Below are 26690 nucleotides of genomic sequence, written 5' to 3'. Positions count from 1 at the left end.
AGGTTTCAAGAGCAATATAAAGACAGCGTGAAACATTCATGTTTTAATCTGGTATCTGCAAAAGTAGTTAGTATCAGCAAGTAATTGCTTTTTTTTTTTTTTGCTACTTCAGAGAGGAGTAGGAAACTCGACATCTTCAGCGTAGTGTGGCATAGGTGCTTGGAATCCGCCGTGGAAATCAGCTTTTAGCAGACATGGGAAGGAAAAGGATAGCTTTCTGTCCAGGTCCAGTTTTTGGTCCAGGTTTGTACTGTCCAGTTCTTTTCAGTGCCACATACCAATCAGAGTATTTCCGTGATCGGTAAGTGTTATAGTTATTAGATTCCAAACGCTCAAAAAAGAAACATTCTTCTGTTGCACATTTCTAAAAGGGAAAAAGAAAAAGATTATTGACATTCCATCACAACAAATCGATTCTTCAGATTCACGGGACTCACTTAGCAAGAACGGAAGTTAGCAGTACGTTTGGTTTTAGGAAATCGGCATTGCATGTTTCATGTCTGAAGTTATTGTGAAAATACTGTTAAAACACCCACAAGAAGAGTTTTTAGCCATGGTTCATTTATTGTCTCTAACACACACCAAGCAGATTCTGGTTTGTTTTCACTACGTAATTCTTTGTTCTGATCTGAAATTCAAACAACTAGTATTTATAGCTGTTCAGCGTCAACAGAAAACAGGGAAGTTTATTCAGTTTCTGAAATCTACCACCAAGGAATCCCATGGTTCCTCTGTATCAAAAACCTAAGAGGACGTACAACTTCCAGCAAGAGCTCTTCTACAGGAAGAGGATCCCTACCGGTGTTTAACAGCATTTCTCCCAAGGCACGCTCACGGCAGCAGAACCCCTGTCAGTGGGTAGCATTGCTCTCAAAGCGGTCACAGTGGCAAACCTGCCTCAGAACCAGCGCTTTAAGCAAGAGGAATTATTTTCTCAAATACAAAGAAGTTCAATACCGTCGGAACTTACTGGAGCACAGGGGCAACTTTCTTTTCATACACAGCATCTGTCAGTCCATCAACTCAGTCATACTAATTTACCCAGAAGATTTTTGGGAATGCCGGAGGAGGAGAACAGCTAGTCATTAAAAAGAACAGATGTGAAATCTTTGAGAAGGAGACAGGGAACATGAAGCAATTCCCTGAACGAGCAGGCTACTCTGTTAATCTTCTGTTAACATTCATGAATACATAAAGTATCCAACTAGAACTAGAAAGTGAGCTTGGAACAACCAGACTTCATGCAGTACGTATGAAAACATACACGAGAAGAGTGACTCCTCATGTATGCCAAGTTTCTGTAGCGACAAGCAATTAAGTAATTCAAATGCAGTCCAGAATAAAGTGACCTGTCTCCAAATACATGTCCCCAAATACAAGGTTTTTTCCTCAGCTTCAACCATTTTCAGGTATCAATTTTGGTTGCTAAGGAAAAGAACTTAAAAGAGAATATCCGTATGCAATCTCTCATTTCTGTAACTCACTAATATTTTTACATTTCAAACAACAGAAATCAAATTAACAATCTTCATATGAGTTCTATTTTAAATAATCTTTCCCAAGATAAATCGTATTTTAATGCTCTTTGTTGCAGCCATGTGAGAACAGACGCATTAATCATCTCAAGCCACAGATCCAAGTCTGAAATGGATTACAGCAGCCTTCAGACAGCAAAGAAAACCGCATTAAGAAAAGAAGCAAGAACAAAACCAAAACTTTAAGCAGAGTTTAGGCAAGTTCTGTACAATTGCCCAAGCTGGGAATTCTGGCAAAGAGATCATCGTAGTGGGTACAGCGGCAGGAACAGCCTCTACCAGCAGCCTGCCTGGTCCAGCTTCAGCCACCATAGGAAGGAAATGGCTTCCAGTGCGTCCGTGGTGAATTTAAGCGGCCACTGCAAGACCCTATGTACAGTCAAAAGGCAAATTCACACCACTCCCCTCTTGTATATGCTATGTCCATAAAGTAAACACACTCACAACTCAAAGAAACGCATCGTTTTTATTTAGCCTTCCTCATATCTCTCAGGTTTAAAAAGTAAAATAGATTCAACTCCTCAAACAGATTTTCACGCAATTTACGTATGTTATAAAAATAAGCAAAAAAGGTGAAAAAAGAAATAGATAGATAAAAAGAAAAAAAGTTGTGGTATTTTTTTTTTACATTAATAAATATATTTTCTTCTCCCTGTTTCTCCACAAAGCATACCTGATGCTTTCCTACAGTATGCTGGCAATGTAAGTATTTTGATGTAAAAGTGAACATTCAGGTGACAACGATAGTTCAGGCTTCACGAGCTATGTATTCCTTAACCGCTGCCGAAGGCAACATCTCGGAAGCCAGACTGCTGTCCAGCTGGAGTGGGACGCTGGCCACTGCACTGTGAACCTCAGCCCCTGGAAAAAGTCTGGCTATCAGGAGTTTTTAACGTCAGCAATGTTGGTCATAGCCGCGCTCGTACTATGGTCTGCGAGGTGCCACCGCTCACAGCAGCCAAACCGTAACGACTGCCAAAATCCTCAAGGTGATTCAGCCAGGGCAGACTAATTGACCGAAAGAGGCACCAATTTTCTGTGACAAGGTTCTTCCTCCCTTATTTGCACAGCCAAACGCCACCCACTGATGGATTTTCTCAGTGCAAGCTGCATCTGCCTTAGTATCACACGATGCCAATTAACTCCTTTTGACATTTTGGACTCAGGTTAGGAATTAAAATTCTTCAAGTTTGTTCATTCTCAAAAGTGAAACCAGAAGGTTAAGCAGTAAGCACCACAGTGGATGGAGTACAACCCCAGAAAGGCGATGATCATATTTCACCTTTTCTCACTACAAAAGGGCCAGGAAATGAAGGTTATTTTCACAAATACTCCTGTACCACAATTTTAATCCCTAACATCAAAAGAGAAGAATTTCCCTTAAGTCAAATCCCTCAGTCTGGCAAAACCTGTCTGGTCATAGCGAAACCACGTAAGCATGAGAGACAGAACTAACAAGTCACATCCTTAAATGACAAATTCTTTCTCATGAAATATAAAAGTTCATTAAAAATGCAATTATTCCTTTCATGGGAAATTTTGATAAATTTCTTCATGAAATTAAATAATCAAACACATTTAATTCATTAAAAGTGAAAATATTTTATTATTATAATTAAATGAAACTGGAAAGTCAAAATGAGCGGTATCAGAAGAGAAATGTTTCAAATGTTCCCTTACAAATCTGATGGAATAGATACATTTCTCCACAAATATTTTTAGTTAAAATGGCATTTTTCAGGGGGAGGTTTTGACTAGCTGCATTAATAACCAGCCATTTCCCCCAGTGACTGAGCTGGTACAGATTACCTCTCCCTCACAACAACTGAGTCTGTTAGCAAACAGAGAGCACGAAACTGCTAAATCAAAAGCCGTATTATCCAGCTTTCCAGACAAGAACGCAATCCACTGCACCATCACTCAAATCACCAGTGTGACCAGTGACATGCTGGCTGTGCAATAAGTCCTTCTGCAAAACCCAACTTGGAACAAACCAAAAAGAGATGTCTCAACAAAGTAATGACAAAACCATCCAACTAGATAAAAACCGGGTCCAAATAATCTGTGAAAGCATTCTGAAGATGTTGATATATTCATAAAACAAGGACACTACGCAAATTGATCCTTGACACTTGAAAGTAATAGAAAAGAAGAAACACAACAGATGTTAAAAAGGACAGAATAGTACTCGAGTGAGAGCGGCTTAGAGAACTAAATAGGTGTTTAGAAATTAAAGGTCCGTAATGTTTTAAAAGAAATAACCACAGGGTTCAGCAGATAGGAATTAATGTGCACTGACAAGATCACTTCACCGCAAGGATTTCCAGCACATGCTCTTTCAAAGCCCTCGCTGAAACACAACACTGCTCAAACTGCACAAGAAATGCTGGCAATTAGCAACGCTTTCGTGAATGTGTTTATAGGCAGAAAACAGTAGAGGCACAATTGGCCACAAACTGTTGCAAGTCATAGGACAGAAATCCTCACGGAAAAAAAAACACTGCCTGTGCTGCAGAAAATGATCCTGAAATTGCAGAAGTGTTCGTTAGGCTGGTTCACGAACAAAAATCTTATGAGCAGAGAGTTTTCACCTATGAACAGCAAAAATGAAGAGCTGCAGGAAGCAGCGTTTGCAGTAAACATGATTCAAGCAATACTAATTTCCAGAAATAAAACAAAACAGAAGAAATGTTTCATAAGCTCAAGTGAGAAGCACAAAGTGACCCAACTTTACTAGATTGTGAGAGAGTAATTCCAAGTGAACGGCAGATATTTCCAAGCACATTGCCTCACAAAGCAGACAAAATTCCTGCATAGAGCTGCAAGGGCAGCATGTTCTACAACCAAAACCCACCATGCAACAGTAGGCTGGAAATCCCAAATATCAACATCCCCAGGTGTTTATAATTCCACAAACGGTGCTAAACACCCTATTTTGACCATTCACGGTCGCTCAGGGTAAGGAGGGCAATTTGAACGGGAAGCTGAATGCCACCACAACAGCACCACAGGAAATTCCCAATTATCCTTAATTCAAGAATAGCACAGTGGACTACTCCTCACATTTTCTTCAACTGAGCTGTCGCACAACAGCCCAGTAAATAACGCTGTAACTTGAAACAGGTTCTTTAACTGTGTTCACAGGCTTCTTGGAGCCAGAGTGTTGCGGAATACACCAGGGATCCCCGCTCACGTAAAACTGCTGCGGTGTTGTGTTTGCCGTGAGATTAATTTAATTTAGGCAGAGGCGGAACTGAGGGGAATCACAAGTCATTTCTGCAGCCCTCGGCAGGAGTCTTCCCTCAGCTGCAGTTCAGCTGGGTTAGGAATTCACTTTATTATTAACACCTGTTACTGGGGGGACTTGCAAAGAACATGGAAGGTGCTGTGTTCAAGACACCGAAGCATCAGGGATTGTTTCAAACTAAAATTCCAGTAGGACGTCCTACAGCGGTACTTCACAAGTGCTGGAAGTTTGTCTGCGCTGAAGGTTATAAATGTGGATGAGAGATTTACAGTGTCTGCGTCTCATAACCAAAGTGAATGGAACTGCAGCTTTTAAAGCCAAATTCATAATCTAGCTCCAGGAGACCTTACTAACTTTCAGAGTCTGCTAAACATATTGGCATTAAAACAGTTAAAAATTAAACTGATACCAGTAAAATGCATGGAGATTAAAACTAATCTTATTAGCTTAATTTACCTACATTTAATAGCTTTTTTATTATTGTTACAGCCACATTTTTTAAAATGTTTTTCTTGCCAGTTTTCTAGTTTGGAAGTATATATATGACCAAAAAATTTGATTCTCCACAAAGTGGAAAGTGAGAAAACAATGCATACAGATTTCCATCAAACCCATAAAAGTAAAAATTTTTAAAATCTGGCTTTACTTCCTACTTTAAAAGGGTTTTTACAATCACTTTATGTGAATGTAAGTGGAAGAAGAAAATACTCATGGGTGTGAGGAGGGGAAGGCAGACACTTTATTCTTCATTTGTTAGAATGTGTATAGAATTTCCTTCTATACACTATCACTATGATTTTTCTCTCCCAGATAGAACATTTCAGTTAAATTTTGCAGCTTCTAGGTGAGGACAGACATCTCTTTCTAGTTCATAGTTCACTTCATTGACAGAAGTTGTGCAGAGCTTATTTCTCCCTGATAAATCACACACAGAAAGTCAGGTAAGTCCTGCTGAGGAGAGGTTCCCCAGCACAGAGTGAGGAGGGGACCTACCCATAGAGACAGACACAGAGATAAACATTTGAAAAAAGCAGCTTACCAAGGCCAGCAACCTGCCGTCCTCCTTCATAGCCAGAAAGCGATTTGCACTTACACCCTTGATTGACACCACTCCTCTTTCTTCTGCTTGAAGCTGCAGTTTGACTGCAAACAAAAAAAAAAGACAAAAGTAAATTTTCACAGCCATTGTATTTCAGCGCTTGACAGGGAAGCCTACTGCTTCAAACCTAAAACCAGAGAGAGCCTGAGCTTCAGCTTGGAGGGAAGCCAGTAAACTTTCAACTTCTAGCTTTCTGATCTCGTTTTTCACCAGAGAAAACGCTCATTACAAAGTAAGTAGCTATTGTCAAACTGGCAACCATAAGCATGAGTTATTCTTCTGTCTTCATTCCACGAAAAAGCAATTTAAAACCCCATAAAATTCCTTGAAGGACCACTTACGGCACAGTCACTGCTCACGGAAAATGGGAATTTTTCATAGCAATTGTCTAACGGAGATGTTTCTTAATATTTCTCATACGGCATTGTACACTGAATGCACGCAATTCTGTACAGCTCAACTGTCAGAAAGGCCTGAGTCTGGACTCTGATTAAGACCACTGAGGACCGTATCACTCGCTAAGGTTCTAGCAGTTCCCAACAGAAACGGATCAATTCGTTTGTATCACGCATCCAACAACTGGTTAGAATAAACAAACAAAGAATTGCAAAAGTAGATGAACAAAGACGCAAGAAATGGCGTTATACGAGTCAGGAAGATGAAAAGTGGGTTTATTTGAATCAATTTTTTTTTTTTTAAATAACAGATATTTTTTTTTTTTTAATCTGTAAGGTCATATCACACAGCTTTTAGCTACTGCCTGTGAAATAACACAAAGTCTAAACTGATTTTTCTAGCCACAAATCACACCTGGTAGTTTAGATTAACACACAAATGTTTTCCCCTTTGCCTGCCATGTGTTTCAAGCTATAAACCAAAAGTGCCCTCCACATAAATCCAGAAGAGCTGCTTGCAATTTCTCTTCTTTCTTTCTTCCCTGATTATTCCTGTCATTGCATTCAGAAGGAGAAATGAACCATGCCTTTAAGTGGTTAAAACGGCGGAGCCGGCAAGTTGCATCTCTGCTGCCTGCGTTTCAGCCGAACCTTCTCAGGAGTCTCTGTGACACGTACCTCAAAGCTCAGATCTTCCAATCATGAGAAGAGGAGAAGGAAAAGGAAGCAAGGCACAAGTTGTCCTAAACCTCACAGAAGACCCTGTTCTACCCCAACCGTTTTTAGAACATCACCCTCCGAAAACCTAACCTTGATTATTAAAGCATCACTTTAAAAAGGGGAAAAGGCCCATACAGCAACTCAAATGAGCTCTCTGGTCTGCCTGCAGCTTGACATGAGGTCCTTTCCCCTCCCCCTCACAGAAAATAGATGCCCATTCCCCGCAGCTCCATCCCATCAAGCCAGCTTGCACAGACAGTACAATTCAACACCCATTCAATCCAATTTATGCTGAAAACAAACACAACCATTTCAGTTAAGAGTAGAACACAAGAAATGGGATCTCCCAAAATCCCTAGGTTTTCCTCTGTTCTGGACAGCCATTATTTCTCACAACTGCAAACCCTCTCACTTAAAAAGCAGAATCAGAAGTGAGCCCAGAGGAGAACTATTTTTCTGAGCAACACTGTGCTTTGCTTTCATCCACAGTTCCACCAGGGATTTTTAAGAGGAACTATTCTTCCGTAACAGGAAGCAAGATCATTGCAACAGAGGCATCAAAAATGAGGAATACTGAGAAACACTCTCACCTTCTTGGGATGCACAGAGCCAAAGAGGACTTTTGCCAAAGAACTGCAGCAGCTAAAGAAGCAACAAGCGGGATGTCGCAAGCTGGTACTGGTTATGTGTCCATCAGGTGTCCGAAAGAAGGATATGACTCAGCTGGTGTGAGACTATCGGTGTTTCCAAAAACAAACTAGACTAGAACTTCTCCTTCCTTCTGCTTGCATCCCAGAAATTATTTTGGGAATTAGTCCATTTGCATGCACTACACAGAGATCTGACCACGCTAAAAGCCCAGCTAGCGGGACCAACGGCTGCGCTCCACTCTCTCACAAGTACTCAGCCAAGGACCTGCACCAGTTTGTGTTTGCTGATATCTTTCCTTGAAGGGTTCATGAGAAACGCATACCTGGTTCCAACAATAAGAACACCAGGAACATGAAATCTTTAGGATAATTGCTACATTCTCTTTTTTAAGCATTAAAATTATTTCAGCTGATTTTTCCTTAGACACAGACAGACATCAGTAAGAGCTGCTTGTAAATCCAGTAATTTATATACACAACTGAAGCCATTATTAATATAAATGCTGCACCCTAAAGAAGATTAAATGGTTTCTTAGGAATTACAGGTCTGTTGCCATTTTGCAAAAGAAAAAAAAAAAGAACAACTTCTAATTCTCTAATAACTCCAGACTTCCAAGGAATTACAAAAACCTCTGTACTCATAAAAAGTTATGTGAAATGTTTCATTTCATCCCAGGATTGAGTATCCAAAATACAGCTCTCCCGAGTTATTAGGCCAAAATCAAACTCGTGAACGGCTTCAAAAACCTTCAGCGCAACTCCTTGCCCTGTGAGGAAGCAAGAATGTGGAGAAGTGCTCTGGGCAGGGACTGGGGGAAATGGGCTTTTGAGATGTGCCCAGGCATACAGCTTTCACCGCACGCTTAACAAGAACCAGCTGTGTGAAAGATCTGAAAAGTAATGTTAATTACTGCAGTACTTACTATGCTTACTAAAAGCACATCAACTTCTACAGCATCATACTAGGCCAGAAGTTCAGATTCTGTAAAAACAAACTTTTAGTAAAGCTTTTTAAGGCCTGTAAAAATATTTGTATAGTTTGCAGAAGCTTGTGAGAAGTCTTACCCTTTAAAAAGGAAAGTAAAAAAAAAAAAAAGAAAGAAAGAAAGAAAAAAAAAAAAAAAAGAAAGATATTCCTACAGAGTTTAAAAAGCGCTGCAATACTGAAAGCCCTAAAAGCAAAATCAGCTTCACTGGATTTTCTTCTCCAACTTGAAAGCCAGATCAATAAACAGAGCCGGAACAGTACCCTAAGTTTTTCAGGTTTCAGTGTTATTTTATGGTTTTATTAATGCACTGGAAGTATTTGCCACAGCATTATGTTGATCTGGAGTCGCCAAGATGCAATACAGCCTTACTGATCAAACACGTTCCGACAATGCAATCATCACCAGAAGCAAAAATTGTAGGTTTAGCTCAATGCAACTTAGTACAGTTGGTCGTAAGAGAAATGTAACACCTGACAGCGATGCTGGGTACCTTTTGCAGCCCTCAGGTCACCGACAGCAATCGTTCAGACACGGGCCACCATTTCAGATCTACTTGTAATACTTGTTTTCAGCACACTTGAACCTCAACAATCAGATCCAGGCAAGTAAACTAATTAAGAAGCTTGTAATGCAAAAAAAAGGTAGCACAGATTGTTGTGTAACAGCTAATTAACAAACCGAGGGCCAAAAAGTCCCGTTTTCCCAGCTACTCTGGCCGTCCCTGGGGAAGGCCCCCCTCCAGCCCGGCAGTAAGTTATTTCACTGTTCACATTCACAGCATGCCCTTTAATCTGCGATGAACGCCAAGTGCAAGGCTACGGCCGATGCCTGCCGGTTTTGCGACAACAGAGAACTCGGCACGCCGAGCCAACATCTTGAGGACTGAGGCTACGTCATCACAAAGTTATGAAATAAAAAAAGTCCTATCCCAATTATAAGCTACGCGACCTTTATGCACTGACAACTAAACAGGACTCTGTAAATTTACTACTTAGTAAATTTAGTAAATTAAGACTTTCTTTTGTATCCCTTCGTAATAAGCCGAAGCATGATCATCTCCCCTTTTTCTGCAGAGCAAGAAGAAATGAAGCGCAAGACATACAAATTTAATTTCATGCCAGGGTAGGAGACTCTGAGGAAGAAGGACAGTTTTATCTCTGGGACAATATTAAAAGGTTTAGAAACGGAATAAAGTTAAGGCACTGAACTATAAATCAGGAGATGGATTTAAAGCCTTCCTCTGACACAAACTTATAATACTGTAAGATAAAATTATAGAAGTATCCTAAATAAAGTCTCCTTTGAGCCATTTCCTTATTCCTGTATTCAGCACAATCACAAATCTGTTACCTGAACAAACGAATCAGTTAACAAAATGCAATTTATGGATACAACAACACAGCCCATACAGCGAATATTTTCCCAGAAGAAAAGATACCAAGCCCCCTGAACCACCCTCTGACAAGCTGTACAGTTAAAAGCACAAAACCAGATGTGGCATCGTAAGATGTAAAGAGAACAAGCCACACAGAGACAAAATTCTCAAACTAAAATTAATCAATTGGTATTTATAGTGTGCAGGACAGAAGGCATTAAACAATATTTAATCAGCAGGCGATTGTTTAAATGCTACCTGGCTCAAAAGCAAAAAATGCCTATAAATGTTCCAATTACACAGAAAAGATATACAATATCCGACAGGACATGATGAGCAGATCTCTCCTTGCTCACCCTGCCCGTGACATCAGGAGATCCCATCACACTCTTCCCCTTGGAACCACGGTTTCCAATTCCTCTGTGCCACAATAAACAAATAAACACGGCAGTAAAGCACCACGGGCTGTGCTGCGGCCCTTCCCCAGTGAACTCACCCTCAGCAGCAGTACCATCCCTCAGGCAAGGTCATAAAGCTTAAGTGTTCACCACAGGAAAAACATGCACACGTACAAATCCAAAATTTTTAATTATGAGTCCAGAGGTGTTGTTTTTTTTTTTTTTCAGTCATTCTGTTATGATACTTTTTGCAAAAGGATTCCCATACCAAAAAAGTCACAAGCTGTTTGTCATCTTCTTGAACTGCAAAATGCTTTCCACAGGCAGACAGTGTCCAAATCCTGTCTCCAGCTGCTGAGGGTGGTGCATACCATTTCCAGAATCCTGCATCTTACAGCAGCCAGGCTGAGGGAGCTCACTGAACCCCAGCTCTTCCACCAGGATCCCTGGCGACCTCCGCATCTCAAGGCAACAGCCGAAACAGCGAGCACCAGTGGTTTGTCAAGTTTTTCACAGCGAGGCTGGTGAAAACACATCACTGTGCGTGTGGCTTGAGTGAACCTACCATGCCTTCCAGTAGTATTAAAAAGGACAGAGGGAGAGCAATTTTTCTTCACAAACATAGAGGCTGTCTTAAGAATACATGTTTGTTGCTGAAGAACAATACAAGCTACAGCCTAACCTGGATTTCCACTGAAACCGGTACAATTTGTGGCATTAAACGATGCTGAACCACACTGCAACATGTGCCAAAATGCCCGGCACAGACTCTTACCCACCTCCCACTACACCCAGCCCCTCCTGCACAAATACAACTGTTCTGTATACACACACAAATGATCATATAAGATGAAGCTGGGGTTTTTTTGCCAGCTTTCTTTCCATTAGCACAGGAAATCTGCAGGTGCACTCTTTCCAACAGTGACACTCAGGCAGAGAGATCCTTACCAGTATCTGAAAGGCAGAATGACTAAACAGTAGTTTTCCTTTTTGTTGTAAGACAATTTACAGAAGATCCAATCTCTTCAAGACAGTTCTCTGACATACACATTGAATAGGCCCAACAACAGTTTCAGTGGGGTTTTTTTTCCCCTTAGTTCAGGTCCTGATCCTGTGACATGTTAAACACCGATAAAACACTGACCGCACTGATGCGTTCCTCCCCTGCAGGCAGGGATTTCTGCATGCATTCATGTCCTCAGTGGGCTGTGGATGTAAAATTATAGTTACACATAGATGACTATCCCTCTGTCACAGGATATATGGTCAGGACAGATCTACAAGTTGCAGGTTAAACTAACCAGCATATTTGAGAGAGAGTTACAAACAGGCATTTATTTCACAATTTGAAGAGACTTCTCTAAGAATATGGAAGTTTAAAAGTGGTATTTAATAGCTTTGTGGTTGGCAAGGTTTCAGATTTCTGTTATGAACTGGATCTGCCTCATCTTTTCTTAAAGAGCACAAAAAAAAAAAAAAAGTATTTCCAATGCAGTTTTGCATCTGCCAGTGGAGAAAAGAATTTCATGGACAAGTGGTACAACACAGACAGAAAACATGCTAGCAAACGCAGAGAATACAGCAAACATGTACATTTTCCAAAAGTTCTTTTATTGTCCTGAGCTCTAGAACTGAAAAATTACACATACAATGAAAACTCTAAAGTCCTTTTACAGTTCTCCCGACCCAGCAAAGCTTTTTTAATGGCCCAGACCAAATAATACTGCACTGACTTAAATGGTACCAAATGGTTTCATTGCTCTGCATCGTAAAGGGTTCAGCCAAAAAAACTCCTTCAAAATTGGTTTATTTAGAAGATCTTGGCAAAATCTAGCAATTTAATACTTTAGAAAAAGAGCTGCACATGTTGGAAGTTACTCCCTGCTGAGCTCGAACTACCTTTCTCACACACATCGAACATCTCTTGGCAGCCGCAGAGGAGCGGTGCCGCCAGCCTCCTGCATCCCAAGCCCTTTGCCCAGGGCAATCAGCCTGCGTGAAGCCGTGCACTATTATTTTACTCCTAGCAGCTGCATTGGCCAAGACGTTCTGGGGCAGGAGTATGCTGCGGTATCACTATGGAAGAGGGGAAGCAAAGGACATTGTGGGGGAAGAAAGGGCTAGAAACACATTAGGAAAAATAAAAGAGACATAAAGAGCAAGCAGGAATAAAAAGGGACAGGAAAAGAGGGTGCTGTGCTAGAGCACAAGGCAAACTTCCGCACCTCAAGAAGGTGGAATTTGAGATGTATTAGCTAAGTGGATTCCTCAAATCCCTATTTTCCTACTCCTCCACAAGGAAATAAGAAATCTAACCACTACATCAAAAAAAAAAACCTAAAATGAAAACCAACCAAGAGCTCCTGGGTTTGGATACACCTACACAGCAAATAAAGTTATGATTAAAGCCTAAGCTATACTTCCACTATCATCCACCTAGTAAAGATCCCTATAGACAGCTTTCAGGGCAGATGAAAATCATGAGTACCCAGCCATGGTCTCAGAATCACACCAAATTCTGGGCAGGACCCTATCTAGTCCAGCTTCCTGCTCAAGGGTTTCCATCACTTCACAGTGAAAACCCTGCTACCACATTTTCACTACTGTCAAACGTACATGCAAGCTACATCAAAGCTCACAAGGGTTCACAGACGTTTCCTGCAGTCACACCTCTTGCTGCCATAAGGCACAACCACGGTGCCTCACGTACACGTATGTGTGCAGAGGCTGCTTTCATGCTGTGCAGTTTTCCCCCCTACACCAAAATGCTGCTCCCAGGGCAGCAGCACGCAACCTGGATATCCACTTTCAATACCTCCAACCCTTCCCCTTCAGGACCCAAACACTGTCCTGAATACCTTGAGACAAGACGCCAGAATCATTACACCGCCTACAACCTGCACTTGCAGCCCGTCGATGCTCTGCCTCTCTTAAGGCAGGAGGGAAAGAGAAAACCCCTTCGTGACTGTACCATCACTATTAACTCCCTGCAAGGATGTGATGTGAAATACAACATTTTACCAACTGGGCCCAAAAACATCGATCAGCCAACGCTCCAAGAGATTATTTGGAGTTTGTGAATGTCTCAACAGCAAACAGATAACTTACCCACACATAGCAACTAACAGAGCAGCTTACGGACCCTGGAAAGAGAGGAGGAATCTCATACTATCTCAGCCCTCATTTTCACTAAGATAGAGCCGCTTTACTTAACTAAAAAGGTCACTACCAAAACACCTCTCACTCCGTCTACAACAAGGGAGAGTTTATGTACTCCCTGAAAAATCCCAGGCTGCACGTCTCTGGATCAATTACTAGCGTTACTACAGTCTCTGCTGTGGAAAAGCTAAACCCAAGCCAAAGGCTCAGGGCCCATCTCCAACATATTTGCAGAGGCCCTGTAAGGAAAACCCTTCCATGAGGCCCCCGAATGACACTGCGGTGAAGCAGTTGCGCCAGCTCCCCACCACTCGTCCTCCTGCACCTCCATGCCCATAGAGGAAAAAAAAAAAACAACAAAAAAAACCAAAACCAAAAAAACAAAGCAGCAACTATTTTGCAGTCTCACTGCTACAGAGGCGGATCACCTCTGGAGGGAATAAGTCGCAGAAATGCAAAGATGTTCACAAAAACAGGGGGAAAAAATAATCAACAACGCTTTGCTAAATGCAACACCCTGCGATCAAATTTGAATTCCCACTCCTGCATACTCTGTGGCTGAAGTTGGCCAATTCCTTCATGCTTGGGGGCAGCGTCTATTCCCAGCCAGGTGTCCACGCAAGACACAAAGAGTTGGGCGTGCTTGCTCCACACCTAACATAATAAACCCTCCCAAACCCAAGGGCTGGTTCATCAAAGATACATATGTGTGTACACACGCACCGAGATCAATATCCCCCCATTTTGGCATTTCCAGAGCCAAAGCTGCCCGCTGGGTCAGATCCAAACTCCAGCCAATGAGCTGGTGATGCCCACTGTAACTTATCACTAGGAATTAGAAATATCTTTGGCTCTCTCTCTCCCACATCTAGTTTTTGAGCCTTTCTGATGTCTGTTTCTCAAAGACGTATTAATCACATTAGCACCTTCTACCAACTGATAGGCTTTGCATGGATGTACAAAGCATCCCCAGTCTTGAGACTGCAAACACGAAAACAACTCTTTGCTTGCTTTCCTGCACTCATCGCAGAACTGTGCCATCACCGGAGCTACTGGAGTACATGCTGCCTAAAACGTGCAACACACATGTAGGGTAGAAAGGAGAAACAGATATGAAAAACAGCAAGCGAACCTTTGCAGAAGAGGTGGTTTTTCAATAAACAAAAACATCAGAACAGCAACACAAACAATCAAGCCAATGAAGTGTCACACTGAGAAATAGTGAGTCACGCTCCCGTACAAAGGCACATTTCTTCGCTCTTGCATGACAACATTGTAAGTCTATCTTTTTCCTTTTTGCCAGCCAGAGGCATAAAACCACTCACAGACAGACCTAAGGTCTTTAAAATGTAAACATCTACAACAAAAATATACACTTCTGATATACAAACACTTCAAAAAGTTCCGGTTACACTTAAGAGTAAATCCAAGGCTTTAAACAGAATAACAACTTGTGTAACCGTTTAAATATCAACCTCCTCACCTAGTCTACCACATAACCTGGACATTCACAGATTTTATGAGTTTTCATCTTTTTAAATAGTACAAAAACTGAATACAATGAAAATTATTTCCCTATTCATGTTCTCCATCTATTCTCATTTAAATCTTAACCTTAGTTCCTACAAATATCCAATTCCACCTAACACATACCTATTATCCTGGGAATCCTCCCCAGGAAACACTGATTATCAAATACACAGCATCCTCAAATGTTCCCTATAAATTTCATATAAAGGACAGTAAAGTTATCCTGCGGAAGAACAATTTCAGAACAATGTGACATACAACATTTCTGGCACCAGTCTGGCTTAGTTCTCCTTGCCTTTCTGCCCACATGTAAGATACGCACAATTACATTTCTCCATTTCACCCGGCTTGTATGAGCTGCTCGATCAAACTTCACCAAGTCCTCTAAAAGTTAAAAGCACTGGAGTTTCCGTATTGTGCTTACAAAGCACAACTTGGGTGTTTTGTGCTGCTGAGTAAAGTAAACAGCGACTGCTTGGCATTATGTAAGGATTTCAAACAGCAGACACGGCAAGGACACACATAAAATTCTAAATATCTAGCTGCCGCAATGTTTGCAGGCTCCTTGTCACTGCAGGTGAGCTGACTGCATCATTTAAAGTCAAGAGGGCAAAACCAAGCAGAAAAAAAAAAAAATTAAAAAAAAAAAAAAAAATCACTGGCTTCACCAGAGAATAACTTAATTCATCACTGGCTACAGGTAAAGCCTAGCTTCCCAGTTGCTGATACCTTTATCCCAAATTCTTGATTTGGGACAATGTTTGAGGGTTTGAGAGTTTCCTTATCAAAACAACGAATGCACATTCAAGTATGTTTTTTAGGACTTTTTCCCAAAAGGCTTTTCTTAACGAGGGTAACGTAATCCATCATGTTTCTTTCAACCGCTTTCACTTCATTTAGTATTCACTCAAGTAAATTGCAGAACAACCACTTCCAGTTGTCCAGCTTTAAAACAAAGCTGCTGCAAGTGTTTAGCCAACACAACGATGTCACTGACTAACATCAGAAGATGCTCTTTATGTTTACCGTGTATTCACTAACCTCTTTGTAATAACCATGACCTGTTTTTCACTTGCAGCAAAATAAACATACATAAAAACAGAGATAACCTAAGACAAACCCAAGAATGTCCCTTCAGAAGACAGAGAAAGTAAAATGTATCATTTTTAAAAGGTATTTTTAGTGCTCCTTCTTCACATACAACGGACACAACCACCATTCAGCAGTACATAGTACTTAGGGCTGTAGCTGATGTCAGAGCAGGGATAACAGATTTGATGAGATGAAAGGAAAAGGCTGCCAGAGCAGCGGTGAGAAATTACCGACCCATAGGGCTAATAAGCCTCAGCGTCACAGGTGGAAAGGAAAAGCCAGATTTTCGAAACGTCAAGAAGAATCAGTAAATGGGATTTTGGGAGAGCCTGAAGTGCAGTGGTGAAAGAGGAGCTGTGTCAGGCACGCAGGGTGCCGGGGAGATGGCAGAGCAGAGAAAAGTAGGAAGAAATCATAAGCTGAGTTCCGATGAATTAAGTTGCCCTTTAGAGTTGATTGCTCTTAGTCTGGCCTAAAGGTTAAGAGACAGTGACTATGTTCGTTTTGCATTTCCCCCATCTCCAATACCAATGAAATGTAATTAATCACTGAATCTTAACTACTTTCGCAAAGAGTCAACAAAAAAAAAACCCAATCAAAATCGCACGCACACACAGTATTCCACTGGTGCCTGTCCACATCCACCTGATTCACTGCAAAGACAGTGCAAAGACAACAATAAGCCCAGAGACTTACTTCATCCTCTATCTATTTTATCCCCTTCCATGAAGCTGTGTATCCACCCTATGCTGACATTTAAATAATGCATCCACGGGGGAGCAGCAGGAGCTGCAATGAAGGACAACAGCTGTCAATCACTGCTGCCCCAGAATAGTAGTGAAACAGAACTTACACAAAAAGGCTCTAATTTGCTTTTGAACGCAGCCTCACTTGAGTATAAAGAATTCTCATTTGTAGAAAATCAAATTCCCTAAGATCAAAAAATAAAACGCATGGTGCAGTTTTAGACTTTCCTTCAAATATCTGGGTAACACTCTTCACTTTTCCAGCCCCCTATGACCACGCTGAGGAGGTGGACAGCACACGCTGTGGGACCCAGCCTATACTGGGGAGCAAAGGACTGGGGTCTGCAGGACCACAGAGATCAAGCCGTAGTCACCTCCCCAGCTTCCAGCTCTCCAAATAAGAACCCACCGCTTATTCTGAGTACTTTCGAAGCACACTAAGAAAGGATATGAGGATTTTCCTGACAACAAGAGACTTTAGAATCTGCAGTTTGGAAGAACCCACCTGGCTCTCTGCTGCTTCAGCCAAACCATTACTGGTACTCGCTATGCTGGTTTAAATCTCTCTGCTGGTTTAAATCTCCACGCTGCTCCAGACTCCACTGCACTGTACGCCACAGCTACAAGCACCAGCCATCACACTGTCTCACCTTACGCCACACCGGATCAGCAGGCAAGTCCAGTGTCTCTCACTCCTAAATACAACATTTTCTTCTACTATGATATCACGTTGACAGTACTGAGCCATGTTACTAGAGCCTGATCACTGAAATTCCACCTCATCAGCAAGAGACACCTTGCTCTGCTCCTCAATATCAAACAGTAACACCTTGCAATCACTGGCAATAGCGCAGACAGTTAAATGCTCTGGAAGAGATTGCCTGTTGAAGCAGTAAAGCAAGCAGAAGGTTGGGACTGAAATAAATTAAAACTGGCAACAGGGAGGAGTTCTGTAGACCTCTTCAGCTTTGAGACATTCCTGCATTTCTAAGGACCCAAGCATTGTAGGTCTTTTTCCTCAATTTTCCTGAATGAACTACATTACTGTCAGTAAAACATTCATAGTGACTCTGTAAACATCTGTAAAACCACAGAAGGAATCCTTCATGTTTATATATTCAGAGACACGGCCAGATGCACGTTTAGCTGTTCATCCCAATTGCTCCACTACGGCTGGAGAATCCCAGTGAACTGAATCCATAAAGTACTTCCCAGAAACTGCTCAGCCTAACAAGTCTGTGCAGCAGGACACCCTAGGGGAGTTCCAAACAGAGATGACAGCCTCTCCCCGTACATCCTTTATACTTCTCCACAGTAAAAAATGCTCTCATTTTTGTATCCACCTCTGTTGCCACAGGTATCAACAGGTCCTAGTGGAACAGTGCACAACACTACTTTACAGGTGTGGTTCTCCACATCCAGAAATCTCAGTCTCACTACTGGCCTTGCCAGAGCTAGGGGACTGTATTAACACCCACAGATATATGGTCCTAAAATTACTGTTCTAACCCGAGAGGTAACATGTAAATGTAACACGTAACAGGTGATATTAAAACACAACATTGAGGGGTTGGAGGGGAAGGCAAAAAGGGGACATATGGACAGAAATGAAACACTTGAGTATTTGTTCCCCAGTACTCAGAAACAGCAAGAAAAAAAATACAGCGTGCCCCCCCAAAAATATATACATATATATAAATGGTGCTAGTCCCAAGAGATGCTACAGACGTTTCCCCAAAAGAGATGTACCATGCTGTGATGTCTATACATTTGAGTATCTTAAGGACATCCTTTATCAGCAAAAAATAAACACAGAGCTACACCACCCCAGAATGGCAACAGAACGTCTAATAAAGCACACTGGCGTGGTGAAGGTTTGCAGATGGACAGCAGGCATCGTGGGCACCAGCTTGAGTCAGCCTGAGAGTAGAAAGGAAAGAGCCAAGGAACAGAAAACACATCGCAAATATTTTCAAGCTGTATCACAGTTGGTATCTAGCCTTGCTTTTATAAAACACACCACCATGCAAATATTTCATAGCCGTGAGTATCAGGATTTTGTGACTTGCACATTCCAGCTAATCCTAATGGTCCCTAGAGACTGCTGTTTTATGAGAGCTGCTCAAAATCCCATCACAAGGTAAGAAGCAAGCTAACAAGCTCCACAACACAAGAATATGACTTCACCGTATTGTCACTGCAAATGGCTATGGTGTCCAGTTCTTACTTCACCCTTTCCTAGTACCCGGAATATCCTTCTCCTTTGAATCACTCCAGCAATGTGGTTTTCAAGCTCTAAAAGTCAAACATGAGTGATAAGTTCACACAGGATCACTCAACCAGAAGTGTACCATGACAGTTTGTGCAAGGCAACCTCCACCCAACTTTGTAGACATCATCTCATTTACATTCTCGGATGACCATATCAGGCTCCAGTCAAAATCTGGCCCTACCCCGAACAAAAAAAACACTACATAAGATAATAATCCTCAAATGCCACCAGCACTCCAGAGTCACCCTTTAAAAATTTGTATTGAGAAGTCAGGAGACAGCAGAAGAGGCAGACGAGAACCGCTATATCGTCACAAAACTCACTACTGAAAATGACAAATACTGAGAGAGCTGCTCTGTTTTGCAATGCACCGTCTTAAACAGATACTAATAAAAGTAAAGGCTATTAATTCTCCATCGGAATTTAAATGCAATCTCATTGCCAACTTTTAGGTTTCAAAAGTCATGCCAGAAACATTTCAAATACCACCTGATATAATACTCAGTTCACAGCAAGTATATACTTTTTTCCCATAACAGCAACTTGAGTATTCTCAGGATAACCTTTATTTCAAAACTGGATTCTGTTAAATGGATATAACCCGTTTTGTTTTTACTAGATAATTGCACTAAACATGCTGCCACCGACAGTCAAAAAGCTGTACTGTTTCTAGGGTTATTAACCAGTTTAGTACAGCCGATCACCTCTTAAGTATTTTTGAAACAACAGATGGCCAGCGATCCCAGGGCAACGCTTCCAAGAGCGCTAAAAACCGTAATAATCAAAATACAATTTCAGTCTTCTCTAGTTCATATCAGAAGTTACAGACAAATTCATGGATTTAGTTCAAACTGTTTGAACAAATGAGGAAATACCAGAAAAATATTTTTCTGGGGAATAAAAAGGAAGAAAAAGGTAAAAAATATTAAGCTTGAAGAAAAACTTTCAAAGAAATGCTTGTTCTATGTTTCACTTCAGTGTGTTAACAACTTTAAGTATACAGAAACCACTGAATAATTATTTTTTAAAACTGCTTCCCGTACATGTAGCCCAAAGGAGCTGTGAAAAGCTCACAGAAACAAAACATCACTGAAAAGATTATGATTTCAAATTCAGGTTGAGACATTGATTAATTAAAGAGCAATTAAATAGAATTCTGCTAAAAAAAATTGCAGTGGAACAGGTCCCTTTTCTTTTAGAAAACACAATAGGCGTACGTGTTCTGTGGGAACCGAACATGAGAAGGGGGCATTTTTCCGGGGTTTATCTTCAAGCATCTTTTCAACCCCCTGACTGTTAATTCTACTGCCAAAACCAGTCCTACATCTCTTCTTGCTCATTCAACTGTCAGTGCACTTGGCACTTCTCTTGCTTTTATTCCAGAATACAGAATCTGAACCTGCTTTTATTTCAGAAGATGAATCTGAGCAACTTTTGGAGCTCTTTATTAATATACACCAAACACACCTAACAAAACAAAAAAAAAAAAAAAAAAAAGACAGGAAAAACCCCAAACCCACAGGTTTTAACTAACTGCAATTTAGTCTCTTCATCTAGTATGTCAAAAGAAATCTTCTCTTCAAAAAAACATTACTACTGTAGTTCACCTTCTGTAAAATGCTTTTAAATATATCTCCACCACAAGACAAACTTTTTCTTAGAACCAGCTGCAAAAATTTCAAGCATTTATTAGCCAAATAAAAACCATTAGCTGCCACTTGATCTCATCTTCTTGATGAGCAATTCAGGAATACGTGGCTCCATTTTATCAAGATGACAAACATCCCACAGGCTTCGTTCTGACTTCACTAAATGTCATGCATGCGTTGCTGCAGTTTATAACAAAAGTTTTAATCTACCCATATAAGGGAGGCGTAAAGACAGCGCTTTTTTGTGTGACTATCTCCATAATTTTACTGTATGCTATCTACTGTATGTTATCTGTATTTGTCTTATTCATTCAGCTATGGCTGTGCCACGCTAAGCGGGAGCTGGACTATTTTTTCTGTAAACAAGAATATGTCAGTACCTATAAGCGCTCCTGGTTTCTAAAGCCGGCGAGAAGATGTAAGGGCTAAACCCTGCCCTCTAGTGTACTTGTGGCTGGTGTTGCCCTGGGAACCTTCCACTCTTCCAACACCTCTTCCCAAACTGGGTGGAAAACAGCTGGGAGAGACAGGACACCAGAGACATCTCGTACTGGCCTTGCTCCATCCTCAGAGCATACCGGCTACTTGGTCACACGCCCTCCGGGTGGGTAAGACTCACTAAAATCTGGGTAAGAGGATCAGCAGATACAATGACGGATGGGAGAGCATCCTCCCCTCAACAGCACCGGCCCTCAGCGTGCCCACCCAACGTAGATGCCCTGTCCCTCAGTTCATTAATTTACCCTGCAGGACCATGCAGAAAACAGCATGACAGTATTTCTATGACAAAATAAGTGAAAGACGTAAAGGAAGCAGCTTCTCAACATTTTTGCTATCAGGGCTATCTGCTACCTAATTCCCTAACACAGATACATCTGAGAGCTGGAAGGAATTTTTGTGTCCACTATGTCACAGGGAATTAGTACTTGGCAAAACAGTTAAGGTCTGTGCAACAGATCAAAAGTAATGCAAAAAGAGTCTGTTTTCAGAAGGGCTTGGGTAAAAGCAATATATTCGGACATTTAGAGACTTTTTTTTCTTTTTTTTTTTTTTTTAAAAAGTCAACTCTCACCTAGTGCTAAGATTTGGAACAGGATGCGCTGTCAACAGCTCTGGCCACGTCTGTGGGACACTGAAATTGGAGAGGAGATCTTTGAGTTCCAAATAACTTACGCGCCTATAAAAAACGAAGCACCAGGTACCGAACCTTCCTACCAAAATACTTCTTGACATTTGCTCAATCTTTTTTCTTTCTGAGGATCACAGTTTTCTTCCATTTGCACAGTGATCAGATTTCTACCTTCTTGACTAAGCTGGTATGCTCTAAAAGTCTGCATATACTTCAATACAGTCTTTTCAAAACATTGACAGCGTAACCATTTAAATGTTGTGTATGATTTGAGTAAAAGTCAGAACATTAACCACTACTTATGAAAGGAACTTTCTTGAGAAGAAATTTTCCTGGACCAGTATTACCCTGGTTTACATTTTCTTCAGATATTTGTGGAAGAGTAGCCAGGTGCTGAGCAGGAAGAAGGTATTTCAGACGTCTGCAGGGTTGACAGAAGCTCACGCTGCCGAATCCTTTCCGAGTGACAGGCTAGTGCCTTGTCACCTCAATAACGAGTGGACGAGCATGGCTCAGGATTCCTTGGACGCCTTGGTTCACGCCCACCATGAAATAAAGCTGCTTGAGAAATTATGGAAATATATAAATGCCAACCATTCCTCAGTAAAGCAAACTGTGAAGGGAACCAGCTGTGCTATTAGACATTTTCTAAAACGCATGGATAAGCGTTCCCTTTCCATTCCCCTTGCTTTCCCCCCTTCACCACCACTGTAGCCTCTTTGAGGTAAACACCTCCGGATGGGTTTCGAAAAACCTTTCAAAAAAACCTGTGTTCTTTGTCTGTTTTCCAGGGCATAAATCAAAAGTTGTTGATCAACAACAACAACAACAACAAAAAAACAGACATGTTTTTTGTTTTGCTTTAAACAACCAAACTCTAAGTACCTTCTGTTTCTTGTTTTTCTGAAAAGTACCTCTTCAAGGGAAAAAAAACTCAGCAGAAGTCCCCAGGGTGTGTCCAAAGGGGCACTTCACTGAAGTCACTGTACAACACGCATCAGATGTGGCAATATCAACCACGTAAGACGTATTGTCCTGTTTTTTAGCTGCGTGAATCATACGATTCCAATCCTCCGGCACACAGGACGTCAACTTTCATTCCCAATTTCACTAACAACACAATTACGAATAAACCAAGGTGACGGGGTAAGTGTAAACCGGTCCAAACGCTCGGTGCCATGATATAAAACAGACCGTATACTTCGAACAAGCCGTTCTTAGTACTAGAGGCAGAAGGCGGGGAGTAAAAAAGGACATGGGTAATGGAAATTTGTTTACAATTTTGGTCTGAAACATAAGATAGTGACTCGCCTCCTAAAATAAAAACTTCCTTTAAAAGTAAAAATGAAGATGTACTCATCAAATGCTATTTAGTATAATTAATATATAAGAATAGCAGCTACCACAAGAATGTCTCCTAATTGTCCTTTAATTAGATTTCTAAACCAAGTTCTCTGCAGCCATTATATTTCTTTTCTCAAAACATTTATTTTCTTACAAAACATTTACTTAACTAAGAAAAACACCACGAGTTATTTGAGGTGTATATTTTCTTGGTTAATTTTTTTTCTTTAAAGTCTTCTCACGTTGTCCAAGATTTATTGCCATCTGCCATGCCAACGTGACCTGCCAGGCATACCACAAGATTTCACAGGCACTTCCATGGAGCAGCATTCACCAGGTCAGAGTTCAGCATCGCGCAGATTCGTATCGAGTGACGTACTTATAACAAAGATGCTAAGGACATGAACCATGTAACGCCGTAGCAACACGACTCGCCAACGCTTCAAGCACTGATTTCTCTACTTCTCAGAACTAGAGTTCTTCCAGGAAACAAACAAGAAAAAAAAAAAACAAAAACAACAACAACAAAAAAAAAACCACCAAAGAGCTGTCTGATAACGAGAAAAGGAGAGCGTGACAGCAGAGGACAAGGGAGTAGCTGAGGCACAGCAGCACTCACGTGCCTACGTTCACTTGCTGGAAGTGAATCCCACCAGCCCTGCAGCCGTATCACGCTTACAAACTGTTCTTTTTAAACAAAGGGATTTTCTGCTGAGGGGTAGAGAGTGCCAAGCTGACGGGTACCTGAGGAGCTCCCGGGTAGGTGACTTTCTGCAGCACAGGGCAGAGGCCACGTCAGTCATTTGTAACTCAGGTTCTCCTTTACCTGTTGCTATGTTGCCACCGTTCACGCAAGAGGGAAAAGGGTAGGAAAAAGTGGCTTCAGAGACACAACTGCCAAAGAAATGAGAAAAAAATAGGAGTGATCAGATTGTACTGAAGAGGCAGAGAATAAAAAGTACAGAGACAAAACGGAGAGCCAGAAAGAAATGACAGCAAAAATAAAGCCATAGAGCAAAATAGAGAAACTTCAACGGGAAGGAGTAAGGCAGTACCACCAACACCAGAAAGATTTTCAAACATAATTCACTACCAGAAAAGCAGCATGAGAAAACAGTTTGAAAATTTATAGTATTGCTAAGGCTTAAGAGGAAGAGAAAACACACACTGGATGGACTCAAGAATGTAAAACTAGTACTAGTTTTCCTGGCAGAATAATAAAAAAAGGCAGGGGGAGTAGATGACTATAGGTGAACTCTATGATGAAAAAGACAACACCGATGAATACCACCACCACTCAAGTGTTACTACTTGCACATCAACTACACTTCCCTTTAAACCAGTAGTTGAGAGAGAAATGCAAATGCATAGGATCATGTCTGAAAGCGTCCTATAGCTTTTCCTACAAATATCAGTTGGCCTAATAAAGGATGCTAACTTTCCCAAAATATACTGTTCCACGCATATCTTCAGCCTACCGTATGTCCGATATTTCTACCAAAGAGTCACCAAAGAAAACAGATTGACGCGCAGTTTGGCAATGCTGTTATTTGGGAACTGTCTGTTACAGTATTTCTTTGGAATTGTTGGAACAGCTTTTTTGCAAATGGTGAATGTCAAAAGGGGAAAGGTATTATTAAGAATAATAATTTGGTCTGTCTCCTCACTTCCTTCTGCTCTTCGTCCTCTGATTTTAGTCCTGTCTGTGCGTCTATCACTCAGAGCACAGGTGCAAACCAGATGGACAATCACAGTAAGACATTTCACCTGCTCTTTATGCCAAGCGCCTGCAGGCAGGTGAGGTGCACACACTGTACAAGAACAAATTTTCTCAAACCAGGAATCACATTGAGACCGTCTGTCTGACAGCCATACAGCAATTCCTTGTACCTGTTGTGAAGGAAACACCTCACAGGCATTTCAAAAACTCACCGCTACATCTGCAAAAACTCCATCCTGAATACTTGCAAAATATTCTGAGGTCTGTAAAAAGGCCTTTTGTTCTTGGGACAACAAACAGCCTGCATTTGCAACAGCAGCCTGCCCCACACTCTCCTGCCCTGTCACAGCACCGGCACCTGGCCCCGCAGAGGCCAGCTGGGGTCACGGACCTTCAGAGCCCACTAACCACTCAACCCACCAGCTGTCTTCCTGGCTCAGGAACCTCTTCCTCCCTCAAAAGATCAGGTACCAGGGCACAAACTGCTTCTGCTGGAATCCACAGGTTTAATCTGTATTTTATCCATCTTCAATTAAGTTTAAAAAAAACCTCATAATATGCAACATTTTAAACCAAAAAGGTGTTTTGACAGTACTTTGTTATAAACCCTGTGCCCCTACCAGATTTGTATTTCTATTCTTTAGAGTACTTGTACGCTACGAGTACTTCTACTCATGAGTACCTACTTGCACTGCGGAAAAAAAAAAATAAAAACAACAGCCTTTTACCGTCAGGCAGCTAACGTAGTTACCACCGCCGTGCAAAGCAGCCAGGTGCCCTTACACCCACTCAAGAGCCGTGCAAACAAACCCACACCCCGTCAAGCACGCAAGCCAACCTCTGCCTGCGACCGGCTCCGCACCGCGACAGGTTGAAGGAAGCGATGTCCAGAGCAGCTCGCCCCGGGCCATCCCACCGGTGTCCACCCGCCGCCACACGCTGGAATAACCCACATTTACGCGTGTTTACACACGAGCGTATGGACACTGACACACGCTTCCCAGGCACAGCTCACTGCCGGCGGGACGGCTGCCCCCCGGGCGGAGGGTCCCCCTGTCCCGTCCCCGTCCCACCGGGACACTCACTGTGGGGATCGCTCTTCTCCCGGACGCCGTCCACCCTGCCGTCGGGGTTGATGCGCAGGAAGAAGCCGCCGTTCTTGCAGTAGAGGCGTTTGGGATCTTTAAAGTGCCCCGGGGGGAAGGCGCCGCTGCCCCCGTCGTCGGGCAGGGCGGGCAGCGTGGTGATGCTCCCCGCCGCCGCCATGCGCCGAGCCCCGCCGTTGCCCCGCCGCCCCTCGCCGCCTCCGGCCGCCAGCGCCGGGCGGCCTCGTCCCCTGCCGCGGCCGTCCAGCCTCGCCTCGGGTCGCCGCCTGCCTCAAGCCCCGGCCGGCCCCGCTGTCCGGTCCCGTCCCGTCCCGTCCCGTCCCGTCCCGTCGGCGGGAGCTGCGCAACGGCGCTGCCGGGAGGAGAAAGGGAGGGACGGCAGCAGGGCGGGCAGGGAAAGCCGAACGCGCCGGGAACGGGCTCCCCGCTGGCACCGGGCTGCCCCCGCCGCCGCCCCGCCCCGCCCCCGACCGCCCCCGAGGGGCACGGCGGAGCGGGGAAGTGTGGGGGGGGAGATCCGGCCGGTGCCGGTGCC

At 42.4% G+C, this 26690-nt stretch overlaps 1 protein-coding gene across 1 annotated transcript; it reads right to left on the bottom strand.

Moving 5' to 3' along the window:
• Nucleotides 1-21: 21 nt before the first annotated feature.
• Nucleotides 22-26690, bottom strand: FGF2 (fibroblast growth factor 2). The gene is made up of 3 exons (XM_086746257.1): nt 26135-26690; nt 5822-5925; nt 22-364 (listed from the first exon to the last, which is right to left on the bottom strand). The coding sequence occupies exons 1-3, from the start codon at nt 26313-26315 to the stop codon at nt 179-181; spliced, it is 471 nt and encodes a 156-aa protein (XP_086602383.1). The 5' UTR covers nt 26316-26690; the 3' UTR covers nt 22-178.

This window comes from Chlamydotis macqueenii, chromosome 4 (genome assembly GCF_036417535.1).
Source record: "Chlamydotis macqueenii isolate bChlMac1 chromosome 4, bChlMac1.mat, whole genome shotgun sequence".
NCBI lineage: Eukaryota > Metazoa > Chordata > Aves > Otidiformes > Otididae > Chlamydotis > Chlamydotis macqueenii.
Note: the sequence above shows the minus strand (reverse complement) of the source record. Positions and strands in the feature narration are given on the sequence as shown.